We start from the raw sequence: 15,422 nt of genomic DNA, 5'->3' as shown, positions 1-15,422 counted from the left end.
TATATGACTCTATATATATATATATATATAGGGAGCATAGCAGAAAGGCAAAGGAGGATATTAAGGTTAAAGATTCCTTTAACCCAGGGAAATTGTATCTTATTGTATCCCTAAGCCAGGGAAATCTGAGAGAGTTTCTTCCTGAGGAATTTTCTTTTGGCCGTTTTCCTTTAAAGTTGCCAGTCTCTGAAGACCTAAATTGATTAGCTGAATTTAAGACACTCATTAAGGCACTTAATTGAAATATGCCTGGGAGAGATTGTGGTTATATTTGGTTTTATGTTTAAATCTCTGTAGTTTTGTCCAAGTATAAGCTGCTTTTCGGTAGGAAATCTAAAAGTTTTCTCTATTTTTAAAATTACTTATTTAAATGTTTAATGCCATAGATTGATATTGGTTTACTAATATCAAAGTTTGTCCTGAACTCAACAAGTAGTATTCAGAGGTCGTAAGCTTTTGTTTACTAGTGATCTTTTTAGTTTTAATCCACCTGTCAACTGGTTTTCATTAAGAAAGGACATTGTACATGTTAAATTCAAGCTTACTTCAATGTCACATAGTCCTGCTTGGCAATGTTTTTAAAAGGTATTTTTAATCTGCTCCTGACAGTTTATGTTAATGAAGCAATTAAGTGAATATTTCAAACACCTAGTTTGCTTTTTATTGAAATAGTTAAAATTAGACCCATTATGAGGTCTTATTTAACTTCTGAAAATATGAAACTCTTAGTGTCTTGGCTGCCTCAAAGGCTTAGGATTGAAAGAGTGGACTTGCCCTCCGTCTGTTGTGGCTGGTGATATTTACTTGCCAGTCATTATAAGTCATTGAAAAGTGCTACGTTGTACTCCATATCAGTGCATCTTTTATTTTAAGTTCATTTACGTAGTGGGATGAGTTACCTCCACTAGATCTATAATTTTGAGGTGCAGTAGTACCTGTCAGGAGTTGCTGAGAATTCAGGTGAGATGCAAGGTTGCCATCATACGCAGCATTTGCGCACTAATGTTTTCAAATCTCAGTAGGGTTATAAAAATAATGTAAAGCTTTGCCGCTGAAGAAGAAAAACTTGCCTCATTTTTTTACAGTATGTAAATATAACAAATGTCACGCCTCCTTTGGTGAACATGACTTTCTTTTTTATGATTTTGTATTAGCTGGCAAAAAGTAGTCCCCTGGAGGTTTTTCTGAGAATGCAAAAAAGATGACAGCTATCCAAGTTAGGGTTCAAATCAATCGGCAAAGTGCAAAGGTCAGTGCTTGCTTCTTGAGGTTTGGGTAGATAGCTTTGCATTTTCTCCCAAAACATACAGCAGGTTTGTATCTTTAAAGGAAGTGTTACTTTCTGGTAGTAGTTGGCAAAGCTGTGCTAAGGTACTCTCATTGGCTAAATGGGCCCTATATTTGAAAAATACTCAAATCTGCAAAACTGCAGTCTGCCAAGAATGCTGTAATATACTGTAGTCTAGATTACATAGATTGCAAGAGTTTTCCCCCCTTCTGTTTTTTTTCCCATTCAATTTTAGCTGTACTTATAAAAAATGTGATGGGAACTTTACAGTTCAGTCAATATTTGGAATGTCTATCTTGGCTATGAAATATGATTTAAGTTTTTGGGTGGGTTTTTTCTTCTTTCTTTTTTCTTCCACGATTTGACATTTCTTCTGGCCTTGGTGTTAGGGACTGATGCCAGATTATTGATTTTGCAGTATAGGCTGGTTTTACTTAATTAATTTTTAAAGGACACTTCCCTTTGATACAAACAGTACATGTTTCTTGTGAGTATATTTTGGGGATTATACTCTTGTCATCTTGTCCTTTCCCCCCATCTTATACGTGTTTATCCTCTTTGTTTGACCTACTCTTTTTTTTTTTTTTTCCTATGGTTGCTTTTATCTTGCTTGGCGTCTATACATGTGATTCATTATTGTTTCTAATTAAAATTGAGGTCGTCTGTTACGATTACAGTTCAAGCATGTGGCGTCCCCTTATGCTGTTCTTTAAAGCAGTTAAATTACTATATTGGGCTATTGCAAATTAGAATGACTTGTTTGTTTTTATGTCATTGTTAAAATGGTGACATAAACCGTAGTTTCATTAAATGTAATTAAAGGGCATGGGCATTTCCTGTGTCTCTTCTCCTGGCTTTCAATCGTACTCTAAATGCTGCAATTTAGAGAATTCAAGTCAATTGACAGTATACTATGTATATGGTTTTTATTTATATTTATATGTACATATACATATCTTGTATATGGCTTTTATTTATATGTACATATACATATCTTGTATACTGTTAATGATAGAATTTGAGTTTGTTTTTAGATAGGGTTTATTTCACTGGAATTTGAATTAAGGGAAGATGTGTATAGTTGCTAAGAAAAGTTTAGTTTACCAGTTTTACAAAAGAAGAGTATCAACAATCCTAGTCACTTCATGATGGACAGCCAGTTGCTAATGCCGTTTGTGCCAGCTTAAAGCACCAATTATTTTATGCTTTGGGTGCACAAAATCAAACTGATAGTTTTTAAAGGGCACTTTATTCTGTCTTTTTGTAGCATTATCAAATATTTGCCTTGAGATCAAAGGGAGTATATTTTTTTGCGATTTCTGACCTTTTAGTAGTCCTTTAATTTGCCTTAAAAACTTCACATAAGTGACAACTTGTATTTGCTGTCATTGACCTAGTAAAACCTAGCACGTTATTTCTGGGGAAAAAAGTAAGGTGATTTGTCAGTTACCAGAAAAGTCATTATAAACTCCATTCTCAAAATGAAATGAAAGAAAAATAGTCTGCTAAAATACTACCTAGTGGAACTAAACATTTAAAGCTAAATGCAGATGTTCAATTCGGAACTGTTACTCTGACCTGTGTTCATTATGCTGAAGTAAATCGTGGAGGGACTCAAAACCTTTACTGATGTTGCCTCCTGAATGGCTTATATTTGCTAGACTAGTGAGGAGATTTTAATTTTAAGGAATGTTTTTCTTGTGAAGACTCTTTTAAAATGGTATATTTATTTCTGCCATATGTCTTTCAGAAATTGGAACAATCATAACTACCTTCTTCCCTGTAAATCTGTTGATTTTTACATAGTCATTTCCTATTTAATTAATATTTATAATGTTGTCTATAGTCTGTGATCGTTTGTAGGTCTAGCGGGTCCTGGTTTGTCTGCACAGTATGTGCTGGATCTGTCAGTGATCCCTGCTAGAAACAGCTGTAGGACTGGTTCTCAGCTCTGTGGATGTCGGTAAAGCATTTGACCCTGGGACACATAGGAAACTATTTCCTTATTTAGGTAGTGTGGAGGCTAGAATTTAAATAAAATAAAAGTGGTTATACAGAGGATGTGATGGAAGCAGTGGTACGGGGAGGGGAGGGAAGTTGCTAGTAGTGGTTTGTGGGGTTTTCTTTGTGGTGTGTGTGTGTTTTTTTTTTTTTTTTTCTTGGGAGGTGGTGTTGGAGCTCATTTTTAACAATTTCTTTAGGTGTGTTAACTGGTGAAGTTTGCTGATATTAAAGCTGGGAGGCATAATTTGTCTAGCAGAGCATCTCACAGAGGACGGGATGACTCTAAGGATTAGAATAATAGAAGGGTGATTGATGGTAAACAGTTTGCAGTGCAAAAGCATCAGGACTAATAAGAACTTAATACACTGTGGAAGGGGAGGAGGGTGGCGTGAGACTTTACTGTCATGAGATAGTTTGCCTGCCTGAAAGACAAATGGAATCTTGGAATGATCAGATAGATGTTTTGTGCAGTGAGTGGAAAATAGGGGTGTCGTTGTACACGTGCTGGGAAAGTTGTATATACACTGGGAACATGGCATGTAAGTCATCAGGGTCAAGGAAGATGGCCTTGAGAGAGGACGCATTAAACGCCAGGGTATGGGAAGCCTGATCATATGAAAGGAGATGCTTGGAGTTTGGCCTGGTATAACCACAGTAAGGAGAGTGGATGTGACTGCTGTCAGTAACTATATCAATGAATAAATGCCGGAGAAGGAAAAGAATTATTTCAGCTGAATGTCAATAGCGATGCAAAATACACCAGTATGAACTGACTATTAGTAAGTTCAGACCAAATATTTGAAAACAATTTACATTTATATAACAGATGAGAGTCTGAGTGTAATCTATAAAATGATTTTTTATAGTACTTGGGAACTGCACTTGGTAACATAGGAAGTCGCTTTCAGTTCTTTCCCCTCAGGTAGGAGGAACATTGCTGGCGTTTTAAACGGAGGTAAAATTCCTGAAATTTTGCTTAAATTACAGAACGAATCCAGTAAGTTTTCTTGTGTTTTGTAGGGCTTACTGGCAACTTTGCTAAATTTTTAGTATGCTCGCGTCTTAATATTGTGAGTGCAACTTTAATAGTTGGCCGTGTCTTCTTTGTAAATATAATTATTAGCATGCAATGCAGTGAAAATTCAGAGTAGTCGTCCATCTGTTTATGTAGCACTTTTCCTTCACACGAATTAAATCTAGAATTATTCAGATAATTTCTGTAAATAGAAACAGAAGTCTGTCTGCAGTATATTCCTCTTAAATCCTGCTATTTTTAATGCGTTAAATACCTCTCCAAACATTAGGACTGTACCACCCAAATAATGGGAGTAAGCTTTGAGTAGAAAACAACAGTTAGAAAGCTTGTATTTGGAAGGGAAAAGAAATCATGTAGCGATGGAACGGGGCCATGGTCTACAGCTGTTCCGTACAAGGGTGGAGATCCTGTTGCATAATTGAAGACTGGCTTTTGTCAGAGCTCTTAGGTAGACTTCTGACTTGGGAAGAGGTTGATGCTTTGCAAGCATTTGCTCAAACACCAAAGAACGCGCAATGGAAATGCTTTGCGGGTTTTGCATCAGACTTGAGGCTTTAGCAATTATACGAGTCATGCAGAATTGCGTGGAAGCTGAAGTCCAAGAGCAAAGTTAGAGAGGCGTTTTCATGAAGGACAGTTATTGTTTACCAACACCATATGGAATTTAATATAGTTGCAAACAGCATTTTTTAAAGCTTACGTAAGAAGGGAATTGCATGCTGGAGGATTGTCTGTCTCATCTAAGTAGGCAAAATATTCCCCTGTTTAAAAAGATGAAGGGTGGGGGAAACATGATGATAAACAGTATTTTTATTTGCACTGAAAGCTTTCATATTTCACAAGAGTATTTGATTAATGTAGATAAATGCATAAATGTATGGAGGGTGATATAGGAATAATAAAAGCATGACATATCCCAATGACAAATCTGGAAAATTTTGTAACTTTAAAGATAGATTAGACTTCTGTGGAATGCATAGGTGATGCATACAATGATACAATATTTTATTGATTTGAGTTCCTGATTATTGGATAATTTAGTTACAGTGTCAAAGCAATATATTAGTATGGAAAATTGCAGAATAATTTAGCTTGTGTGCTTCAATTGTTTGATGGAAGCTCTAGTAATTTATTCAGCTAAACTATTCCTGGGTTTTATTCTATAAAACCTCAGTGATCTATAATTTAGCTTGTTTGGCTTTATAATGTGATGACAACCTGCAGCTAAATGCAGAAAGGATTTACAGGTTAACAAAGTCTAAGTGAAAAATTGTTTGTGCTGGTACATTGGAGTTTAGTTTCTTTAATCGTCGGGATTGTGAGTGGATCTACACAGGTTTTTACTACCTAATGCAAATTAAATGTCGTGAATTTTTTCTCTTAAGGCATGCAGTGCACGTTGTTATTAAAATACAAAGCTATGAATGTAGATAACACTGGTGGCATTGCTGTACTTTGTTTATGCCAAGAAGCAGAAAGCTACATGTTATTAAAGGGGATATGATCTGAATGAAAACACAGTGTCTATAGGGTTGTTGGGCTAGACCTTGTAGAAACTAAGAAGAAGAAAAAAGGGCTAGGTAAAGACAGACAATAAAAATAACCCCCCCAAAGAATTTTTCCTCTTGTTTTCTCAAAAATGTCATGAATTATGGAAGGTTTCACAAATTGAAAAGTTGGGGAGGCGGCCAGGAAAGGAGGTGTTGCTCTTCAGTCAGAAGTGCTGTTTCCATGTTTGCCTCTTCTCCACACAGATCTCTTGGAAGGTAACTCGCCAAAAGCAGAAAATGCTACATAATGAATCATTATGTGATATACATATATATTTTTTTTTTCTTACCACAAATCTGAGTTTAAAGTAAATCTTTCTTACTCCCTCAGAAGACAGGATAAAAACACTTCATTGTATCAAAAAAGCAGTAAATGTGAATGAGAAGTGTTTTCTTATGTTGATTTTTATGCATAGTAGCTAAAGAACTCATTGCTGTAAGAATTTTTTAAAGTAAAAAATTAGCAGGAGTCAAAAGAGACTCAGAATTTGTATTGATAACACAAACCTCTAAAGTATATTTGCTGATAATATACATTAAGACATTAGGAAATCTGGTTTTAAATCAAACTTCAAACATTCTTGTCCTTTGTGCTGTTGTTAAAGGAAAATTATACTGGCTCAGATTAAATAGCTCTGTAGGTGAAGTAGGGTTTATTCAACAGTACTTGATTTTGGAATATAAAACAGGGCAAACAGATAGCAATCCTTCCCCAGAAAACTTTGCATGCTTTCTGTGTCTGAGGTTCTTGAAGCCGTGGAACCAGAGGTGATGGATACCCTGTGTCTTTGTCCAGAAGTACCTTCCTTCCTTTTATCACCATTTCTCCGGTTCATTTCTTGCATCTATGTAAATTACTGATGTCTGCAGTGTCCCTCAGTTTAACAAGGGGTTGCTTTTCGGTTTTGAACTCCTGCTTTTAGGAGAAAAGAAAATAATTTTCTCTTCTGCTTCCTCGTATAAGAAACAGCAAGTGAGCGCTGCTTGTTTGGGAATTCTTCCGCTCGGGTTTTGTACACAGTCCTCATGGTCCCGCCCTGCAGTCATGCCTCGTTTTCCCTTTTTTGAAAGGGTTAACTCTGGAAACACAAGCAGTGTAGCCCTCTTAGAGCACTCATACGTGAACTGGGTTGGCCTGGTATAGGCATATCTTTTTTTGTTGTAATTCAGTAGTACAACCCTCAGCGTCCTGGATTTGTCCAAAACCTCTGCGATGGAACTGTAATTTGAAGTCACCTATCTTTTGCCATTCTGGGATGGAGAATATATAAATTTCTGACTTCAGTGAGTGAAGTCCTGGGTTTTTTCACCCACCTTGATTATGGAGTGACCAGCTGAGGCTGCTTCACCCATATTTATTGGAAAACCAATTAAGAGTTAAGAATTTCCCTTGTGTACAGTTTACATCTATATTTTTTTTATAGAGGGCTTAATGTTAGTGCCGGGCCACTGAGTATCTTCAGACATTTTTGTGAACTCAGGATATAATAGCATATTTTCAATGAAATCAAATGCACCCAAAGTACCTGTTAGCGTAAGAATATGCTCTAGTATAGTCTGGTTAAATATTAATGCAAAGAGTTTTGCTGTTGCACATTTTTACCCATAATTTCTTTAATTTGGTATTATGCGTTTCTGCATAATTTAAATATAGACATCTGGACAATTTACTTAGCCAACATAATGTTAAGTGTCTGCGCAGTGTATTCTCAGGACTGTGTGCCAGCAGCTAACTGTTCAATATTTAAATAAAAGAATCGAGTTTTTGCATTGGAAAATGTAACAGAAATTAAACTCCTCCAAGAGGTTCTGTTCGTTAAAAGGGCAGCGTACTAATTACGTTTACTCTTTAATATGTGCCAGGCCAGTAGTAGCAATATGTTTCACTCTACTGGTAGATTGGTCAAGGAATGTTAGAAATGCCTTTTGGGCTTTTTTAATTTAATTCAATATGCTGTTGGTTAAGGAAGTAAACTTGTGTGATTCCATTTTTGTGTGTGCATTTAAAGAAATAGATTTAAAAAAATCCTACGTATCTTAGAGGTGTTCTTTATCATGGGCAGTTGTGTACGATGAAGATTAACTCTACGGCTCAACTAAGTACTTCGCACAAAGATTTTGTTCCTAAACTATCAGAACATATCTTAGCTGCGAGCTTGGAGATGCCTCCATATTGGTTAATACAGCAAACTTAATACATCAGTGCAGAAGGGATGAGACTTCACAATAGCTCTTACATTTCTCACAGAAGTGTTAATGAATTTACTATATCAGGATATTTCTGACTGCTGAGTCCGAGCTGAATTCAAAGAGACCGTCACTTAAATATACAATATAATCCCTTTATTTTAACTTTGACTCAAGAAAGTGTTTTCTTATGTACTGACTCAGAATTATTTTCTGAGTTTCTACTCTTCAAATAAGCACTTGATCTAGCGGCTCCTAAAGAAGAAAACCTTTTTTTTTTTTACTTTTTTCTTCACATAGTAGCCATTTATATTAACTGGAGTGCTCCTTTGTGGATAATACTTGGCTTGCTTTATTTGCCACAGTTTAGGAACGCATCTTAAACACTGAGGGAGTATGTGTACACTTTTCTGTTCGAGGATAATTCAAGCTAAGATGCATGCAGCACATTCAGCTTGCTTAAACTGTACCTTGAGGTTTTCATAAATTTTCTGAATTAGTGGGTTTTTTAATAGGGACAGTGACCTTTCCTGCTCTTGTCGTTTGGCTTATGGATTCACTGCTTCTTAAAATTGTGTTGGACAAATGAAAGTGAATCAAATCATGGCTCAAACCTAATCATTTCTCTGCCTTATAATAGCTTACAGACCTTCAATTTATTTCAAGAGAGGTCTGTCCTCCTTTAGAAACATCCTTCGTATGCCATTGAGGATGAAAGAGGGACAATTTGGCTACTTCTTTCTGGCCTTTTTCTTCTCTTTCTCTCACTGTGGGAGAAGAGACTAATAAAGATCTATTGTTAATGAGGTTTCTGTGATTTTAGTTTGGGGCAAAAGGGCACAGTTTGGCATTTGGAGGCTTCTTTGCAGAAGCTTTTGAATCTGGAATTGAATTTTAAGCTAGACGATTAAAGTTTAGCAGTTACTCCAGATATCTGATTAAGATTCAGGATTTTTAGTAAATTGTATCCGAAGAGAAAAGCTAATTTACAGCAAGTATTAAAGAAAAAAAAATATAGTTAATAGCAGCTACTGTCTGCTGCATTTATTATAATGCTTCCATCAACAGGATGCATTCTGTGTGTGAATGGTAGTAATTTACAAAATAAGGGTTGAGAAACTCAATTAATTTGTTCTTTAATTTTAGATCTGAACAAACAAGCAACGCATCTATTTTAAATCACAATTATACATGCTTTATTTCTGAATATAGTAAAAATGTGTTAAATATTAAAAGACTGGAAAATGAAGAATCATTTTTCTCTTCTTAATTGTTTGTGAGATATTTTTCTCACCCAGTGATAATTTCTTTGCCTCCTGGGATGTCTATTTTTTCCTCAGTCAGGGATGTTGGCAAATGCTTTGTTATGCTGGGGAAAAAATGTTCAGCTCTTAATATTTTATCAGTTCTATTGGGCCAAAGGTGCCAGCAGTTGTGTAAGTGGCTACCGGTCCTCAGTGTTTTAAGTCTTCAACATTCACGTCATATGGGAACATTATAAATTATGTATAACTGTAGATGCCACTCAATAAATATTTAATATGCGATAGGTATTTTTGACTGAAATTACTTTTTCACTCGAATGATGATTTAAGCTGTATTTTTTGGTTTTATGAGGTGACACATTTATAACATCAAGGAATAGCTGGGTGCATTTTGAATGTCAGAGAGCTGCAGGGCAACATGAATCACAGCTTTTTTCTTTCTTCCTGAATGCTGGAGAACTTTTTAATTCATCCATGACAAGAGCGGGATTTCCTGGTTTTGTTTTGGAGTGTCTTTCGTATGTTGTGTTATTATCTAGCCTTGCCCAGGTGTATTCATACTTATAATATTTTAAACAGTATTGATGATGATGATGTGTGCTGTGCAGGGAAATGGGATATTGCATCTGTTTCCTTCTTTCAGATTTGTCAAGTTGCTGTACTTGGGGAAAATACATATAACAGTCTATCTGTTTTTTCTTACAAACAGTGTAGTATCTTGGTTGGCTCTGGAGAAGGAATACTGATGACTTGGAAAACGAGTAGTCACGCTGCTGTCAGAAAACCTATTTTCTGTGTTTACTAGCACCAGGAGAAAAGCGCGCGCCTTATAATACGCAGAAGTGATACTTGCTGATGTTGCCTCTCCTTCCTGGGTTATCAGTCTTCCTTGGCTCGTAAAGGCTTAGCTGTTTTACGTAGAAAAATGCATTCATTTTGAAAGGCAGTGTGTGTACACGTTCACAGTCTCTGTTGCCATTATATTCTAGGCCTAGAAGCCAATAGGATTTTGTTTCAACTTGAAAAATAAACTTTATAAATACTAGAACTTATTTCAAAGCCATAATTAATTTCTTATTTATTGCACAGACTGTCTGAGCAGTACTACATCACAGGATATTTTATCCAAGGTTGAAGTCTCCCACTTGTAGTCCTGCTGAATGATGCTTCATCCTACAGGTGGCTGTACAATGTTGCCCAAAGGAATTTTGAAGAATTGAAATTATATGCTGCAAATATTTCCTACATTTATTTACTGTTGTCAGTGCTTCCCTTGCATTGGATGATGTCTAACTGCTTAGGCTTACCAAGTTTTCAGATGTCTGGGGTTTTTATTGTGCAAGGCTCAACTTATTTGAAGGATTGCCGAAGAGTTTTCAGTTTTCTATTCCTTAGCTGTACTGAATTCTGAGGAGTTTTAAATTCTCCTTACCATTATGCAAGGTGGTACGTAGCTTGCTTTTAGACAACATTGCTTTGTTATGCTCTTGATTGATCTTCCTTATCTGGTATAATTCAGCTGTTTGCCTGGTTTCTTTCAAATAACACCTTCACAGATTTCCTGAACGGCAGGCTTGGAACGCTCAATGGAAATACAACGGTTGCATTGAAAAATGTGAAAAAACATTAAAAAAAAACCCAAACCCTTTTTTTGTGTGTGTGTGATATTACAGAGAATAAGTTACATTAAATGTGGTTTAGAAAAAGAAAGAAGAGTGGTATTTCTTGCATATCCTAATAAATAGACTTTTGTCCTTTACAGGAACAAACCTTGGCTCTGAGGAAGGAAGGGATAGGTGTTGTGTTAGATTCTGAACTGCCTCATCTCATTGGCATTGACGATGATCTGCTCAGTACTGGTATCATCTTGTACCACTTGAAGGTAAATACACATCTGTGTTTCCATGGCCACTATATGCGTTGTGAGGTTTTTTTTTCAGTGGACAAATTGTAGTATTAATTTGCTATCTAAATATAGTGCTCATTACATTTCTCTACCATAGTAAGAAAAACTCATTGCATTTCTCCACTATAGTAAGAAAACCTCTTAAGAGGTTGCAACAATTCAATTAAAATATCTGTTAATTTTCTGTTTAGGTTGATCCTGAGGGTCAACTGGTTAACCAGAGATAGGTGTTTAATATTCCTACCCATGTATATTGGTTTTTTTCATTCATCTCATTCTAAAGCTTGACTTGAAATCCCAATCTAGATTAATTACCTCAAGACTACAAAGATGGTTCTACACAGGACAGTTGAAACTTGAATTTGCTAATAATAATGACTGTGAAAGCATTCTAAAAATGCTACCTGATTTTTTTTGTGTGTGTTTAAACTTACATTTTGTTCAGGTTACTCTGAGAAAGTGGAACGATAACCTATATCTTTGTGGGGGAGGAGGGGGATTTCAGCTGAAAATAACGTGCTTTTCTCTCAATTAGGAGGGCCAAACGTATGTTGGCAGAGAAGATGCTGTGACAGAACAGGATATTGGTATGGAATCTGGCATTTTTTTTTACATTCTTTCTTCAGTTGTTTTTATTCTTCTAACATCCCAATATGTGAACAAAGCTTCATAATTTTTTTTCCTTTTTCAGTTGGTTGTCTGTATGTTCTTGCATATTTTAATTTTTAGAAAATCTGAGCTGAATTACATGGGATTTGCTTCAGAGAGCATGACTTCTAGAATAGCTTGTGGGCTTAAATTTTATTCATATTCATATACTTGTTACTAATTTATTTCTTGCTTCTCTTGAAATAGCATCCTGTAAAAATACCATCCTTTTTAATACAGCACCTGTCACAATTACTACACAGCCATTCTCTTAATCTTTGCATAATGACAGTATTGTTATATTGTTATACCTAAAGCAGTCTTTGCACTTTTGAGTTGAAGAAAATTCTGGAAGTTGTTAAAAAGGAGGTTGTACTGATTTTCTTACTCACTTCTTATCAAAGCAACTGACTGCCAGACCTGGACTGCCCTGTCACGTATGTTGCTTGAAGGCAGTTTCATTAAATAAACTGCATCCTTTAATTCTCAGGTGAGAGATTGAGTCTCAAATAACTTAGTCTGGTATATTTTTGTGGGTCAAAAGGTGCCTGGATTAAAATTTCTATGTAAATTTCATGAAACTAGCGAACTTGCATTGCTTTGTGGCATTAAACAATACAGGCAGAGATAATCATACATTAGTTGAAGAAGAGACAGAAAGTAGCATAACTGATTGATAAAAGGCCTGAATATAATAGAACATAAGAACCTTATTTCAGCCATCCTTGTTAGTCTACAATTACGGATTATATCTTGTCTTTTCAGATTTAAGCATGGTTGCTTTAAGGTCAAGAAGCTTTGTTATTTCCCAGAAATGGGTCAAAAACCCCTTGTATCTACAAATATGTAAATTCTACTTTCCTGTTTGCTATCAGAAGGAAAGAAGCATTTACTAATCTGGTGCTAAAACATAGGAGGAAAGGACATTACACCAAAAAAACCCAAGCAACCCAACACACTTCTCTTTCCACTATAATAAAACAATAAACAGCATTGACATTTAAGGTATGCAGGATGTGATGAAGGAAGGAAAAAAATGTTCTCCAGAATAAAGAGAAAAGATACCCTCAAATATGTAGTGCAATATGTTCTTAATAAATTAATATCAGCATGCTAATGTTACTGGTTGTTAAGAAACTAATTATGTTATTTTATTTCTTTGTATTTAGTTCTTCATGGCCTTGATTTGGAAAGTGAGCATTGCATCTTTGAAAATCTCAACGGTACTGTGAATCTAATACCACTGAATGGAGCACAGTGTTCTGTGAATGGTATTCAGATTACAGAGGCCACACACCTAAACCAAGGTATTACCCAGTGTAATGTCATTTTTGATACATCATCTTTGTTTCTTTCTGGCAACAGCACTGAAAAAAATCTGTGTGTATATAAAGGGGTTATTGTTTAATTAATTTTAATTCCATTTCTTCTCATCTGCAGCTGAAAACGATCAGGAGAGCCATGGAGGTTTTGTTCTGTCAAAGAATTACCATGTGGTGAAAAGAAAGAGAATTCTTTACTAATTTAAGTCACTTCATAATCTTGAGTATGAACTGATAGTTACCATTTGATTTCGTTCAAAGTTTATCCATAAAGTGAACTCCATGCCAGATTGCTTAGGTTGCTGTGATACTAAGAAAAAGAATATTGGTCTCCATAGGACTAAATAATGTCAGAGACACCTCCCCATCCCTCCCCGAGCTTCAGGCCGGTCCTACTTAACACAATTGCCAAGTCCTCTAGTGTAGCAGGAGATTCAGCTGGAGTATCTGTTCGCTGCAGCTGTAGGGAAATGACAAAAAGAGGGAGGCTAAAACTTATGGAGGAAGTTTAGAGAACTATAATTTTAATATAGAAGCTTCAAAATCTGGAAATGAAAAAGCAGCTGGGACAGCTGGGAACAAAGGTGTATTGTGTTGGCCTGGAAAAGACTGGCTAACAAGTAAGCTGGTGAGTGCTGCAGCAGAGCTTCGGGTTGTTTTATCTTCTAGGAGCACCCAAAATATCTTCCCATTTAGCAATGAGCTGAAGACCTGTGTAGGAGCAAGGCTGTGACACAGCTCAGCTGCTGAAAAGCAATGTCACTTTACATTCCTGGGAAGAAGCTTTCAGAGTAAGCTTATTCTAACAAAGGAAGAATGCAGTGTTGAACAAGGAAAGTCTTGCATCTGTTCTGAACTCAAACAAGTGTTTCAGAAGTCTGCTTTCAGAAAGTAAGGAGTTTTGGTGGAGAGACAGGATGTTGATTTTGTAAAGTGTCTTTCTTCATGCAAAATGAGATGTATACACTTGTTTCTGTTACAGATACTGGGGCAAGAAAAAGAAAGCCCAGCCCCCTTTGCCTTATATTTGGATAAATCCCATCGATAAATTGTTAGCAATAGAAACGCTGACACTAATGGCAAATGACACTGTAAACAATAAGAATTGTAGTTGCAATGACTCATCTTTACTTTATCCTACTGCATTTCAAAGGCAGTAAAGGTCTGTGTACCTCAGAAGAAAGTAGGAGTATGGATGCTATTTCCCTCTTCCAGGTGTATGTAACAACTTGATTTTTATACTGTGAACAGTGGAAACATGAACTTTTTTTTTCCTCACGAATTTCTGTCTGTCTAAAGAAATTTGCAACTCAAAAGAAGGTGAAAGGGTTGCTTTGAGATACTAAATTGTGGAAAAAAAAACCCCACTGCATAAGCTGACCTTTAGCCTGTGTAACCAGACTGAGTGTGACAGAAAAATGGCCGCTATGACATCAGGTGGGCAAAGCTGATGAAATAACTAGTTTAACAACTCATGTACAATCCGTGTGTTCTAGCTATGTTAGCATTTAGTCTCACAGCATGAAGTGCCAGCCTCCTTAAATATCCGCTTTAGGTAACGCTGATTAACTGCTGATATATTTAAATGTTTCCGTTCATCGTTAATAACTGTTCATTTGAAAATGTGTTAAGTTTTTAGACTGTCATGGAGTTTAAAAAAAAAAGGCATATTAATTAATTACCACTTCCTTCTACAGATTACTTCCAGCATTTGTGAATTCTGGCTAATGTGGCCTTTTTGTGTAAATGTAATTTACGACTATTTTTTTATTCTTGAGAACAGATGGCAGGGTTTCTAGAGGTAATTGAATTAATATTGACAATTAGAATTTGTCCTTTATCTTAAACTCCCAAAGAGTTGTGGTGAATGGAGTGAATCCAGTTTGGTGGCCAGTTACAAGTGGTGTTCCCCAGGGCTCAGTACTGGGGCCAGTTCTATTTAATATCTTTATCAGTGATCTGGATGAGGAGATCGAGTGCACCCTCAGTCAGTTTGCAGACAGCACCAAGCTGGGCGGGAGTGTTGATCTGCTCGAGGGTAGGAAGGCTCTGCAGAGGGACCTGGACAGGCTGGATCGATGGGCCGAGGCCAATTGTATGAGGTTCAACAAGGCCAAGTGCCGGGTCCTGCACTTCGGCCACAACAACCCCATGCAGCGCTACAGGCTTGGGGAAGAGTGGCTGGAAAGCTGCCTGTCGGAAAAGGACCTGGGGGT

The 15,422-nt window shown here is 36.4% G+C and overlaps 1 protein-coding gene across 5 annotated transcripts in view; it reads left to right on the top strand.

Moving 5' to 3' along the window:
- The window catches only part of KIF16B (kinesin family member 16B), a 162,571-nt gene that overhangs the window by 73,537 nt on the left and 73,612 nt on the right, over positions 1–15,422 (top strand). For all 5 annotated transcript variants that reach the window (XM_009282539.1, XM_009282538.1, XM_009282540.2 and 2 more), the window contains exons 13-15: positions 11,093–11,212; positions 11,772–11,823; positions 13,054–13,191. In XM_009282539.1, coding sequence (XP_009280814.1) covers positions 11,093–11,212; positions 11,772–11,823; positions 13,054–13,191 — 310 coding nt within the window. The remainder of the gene's footprint in view (positions 1–11,092; positions 11,213–11,771; positions 11,824–13,053; positions 13,192–15,422) is intronic.

This window comes from Aptenodytes forsteri, unplaced genomic scaffold (assembly GCF_000699145.1).
Source record: "Aptenodytes forsteri isolate BGI_AS27 unplaced genomic scaffold, ASM69914v1 Scaffold5, whole genome shotgun sequence".
Lineage (NCBI taxonomy): Eukaryota > Metazoa > Chordata > Aves > Sphenisciformes > Spheniscidae > Aptenodytes > Aptenodytes forsteri.
The sequence above is the reverse complement of the archived record's forward strand: the minus strand, read 5'-3'. Positions and strand labels throughout refer to the sequence as shown.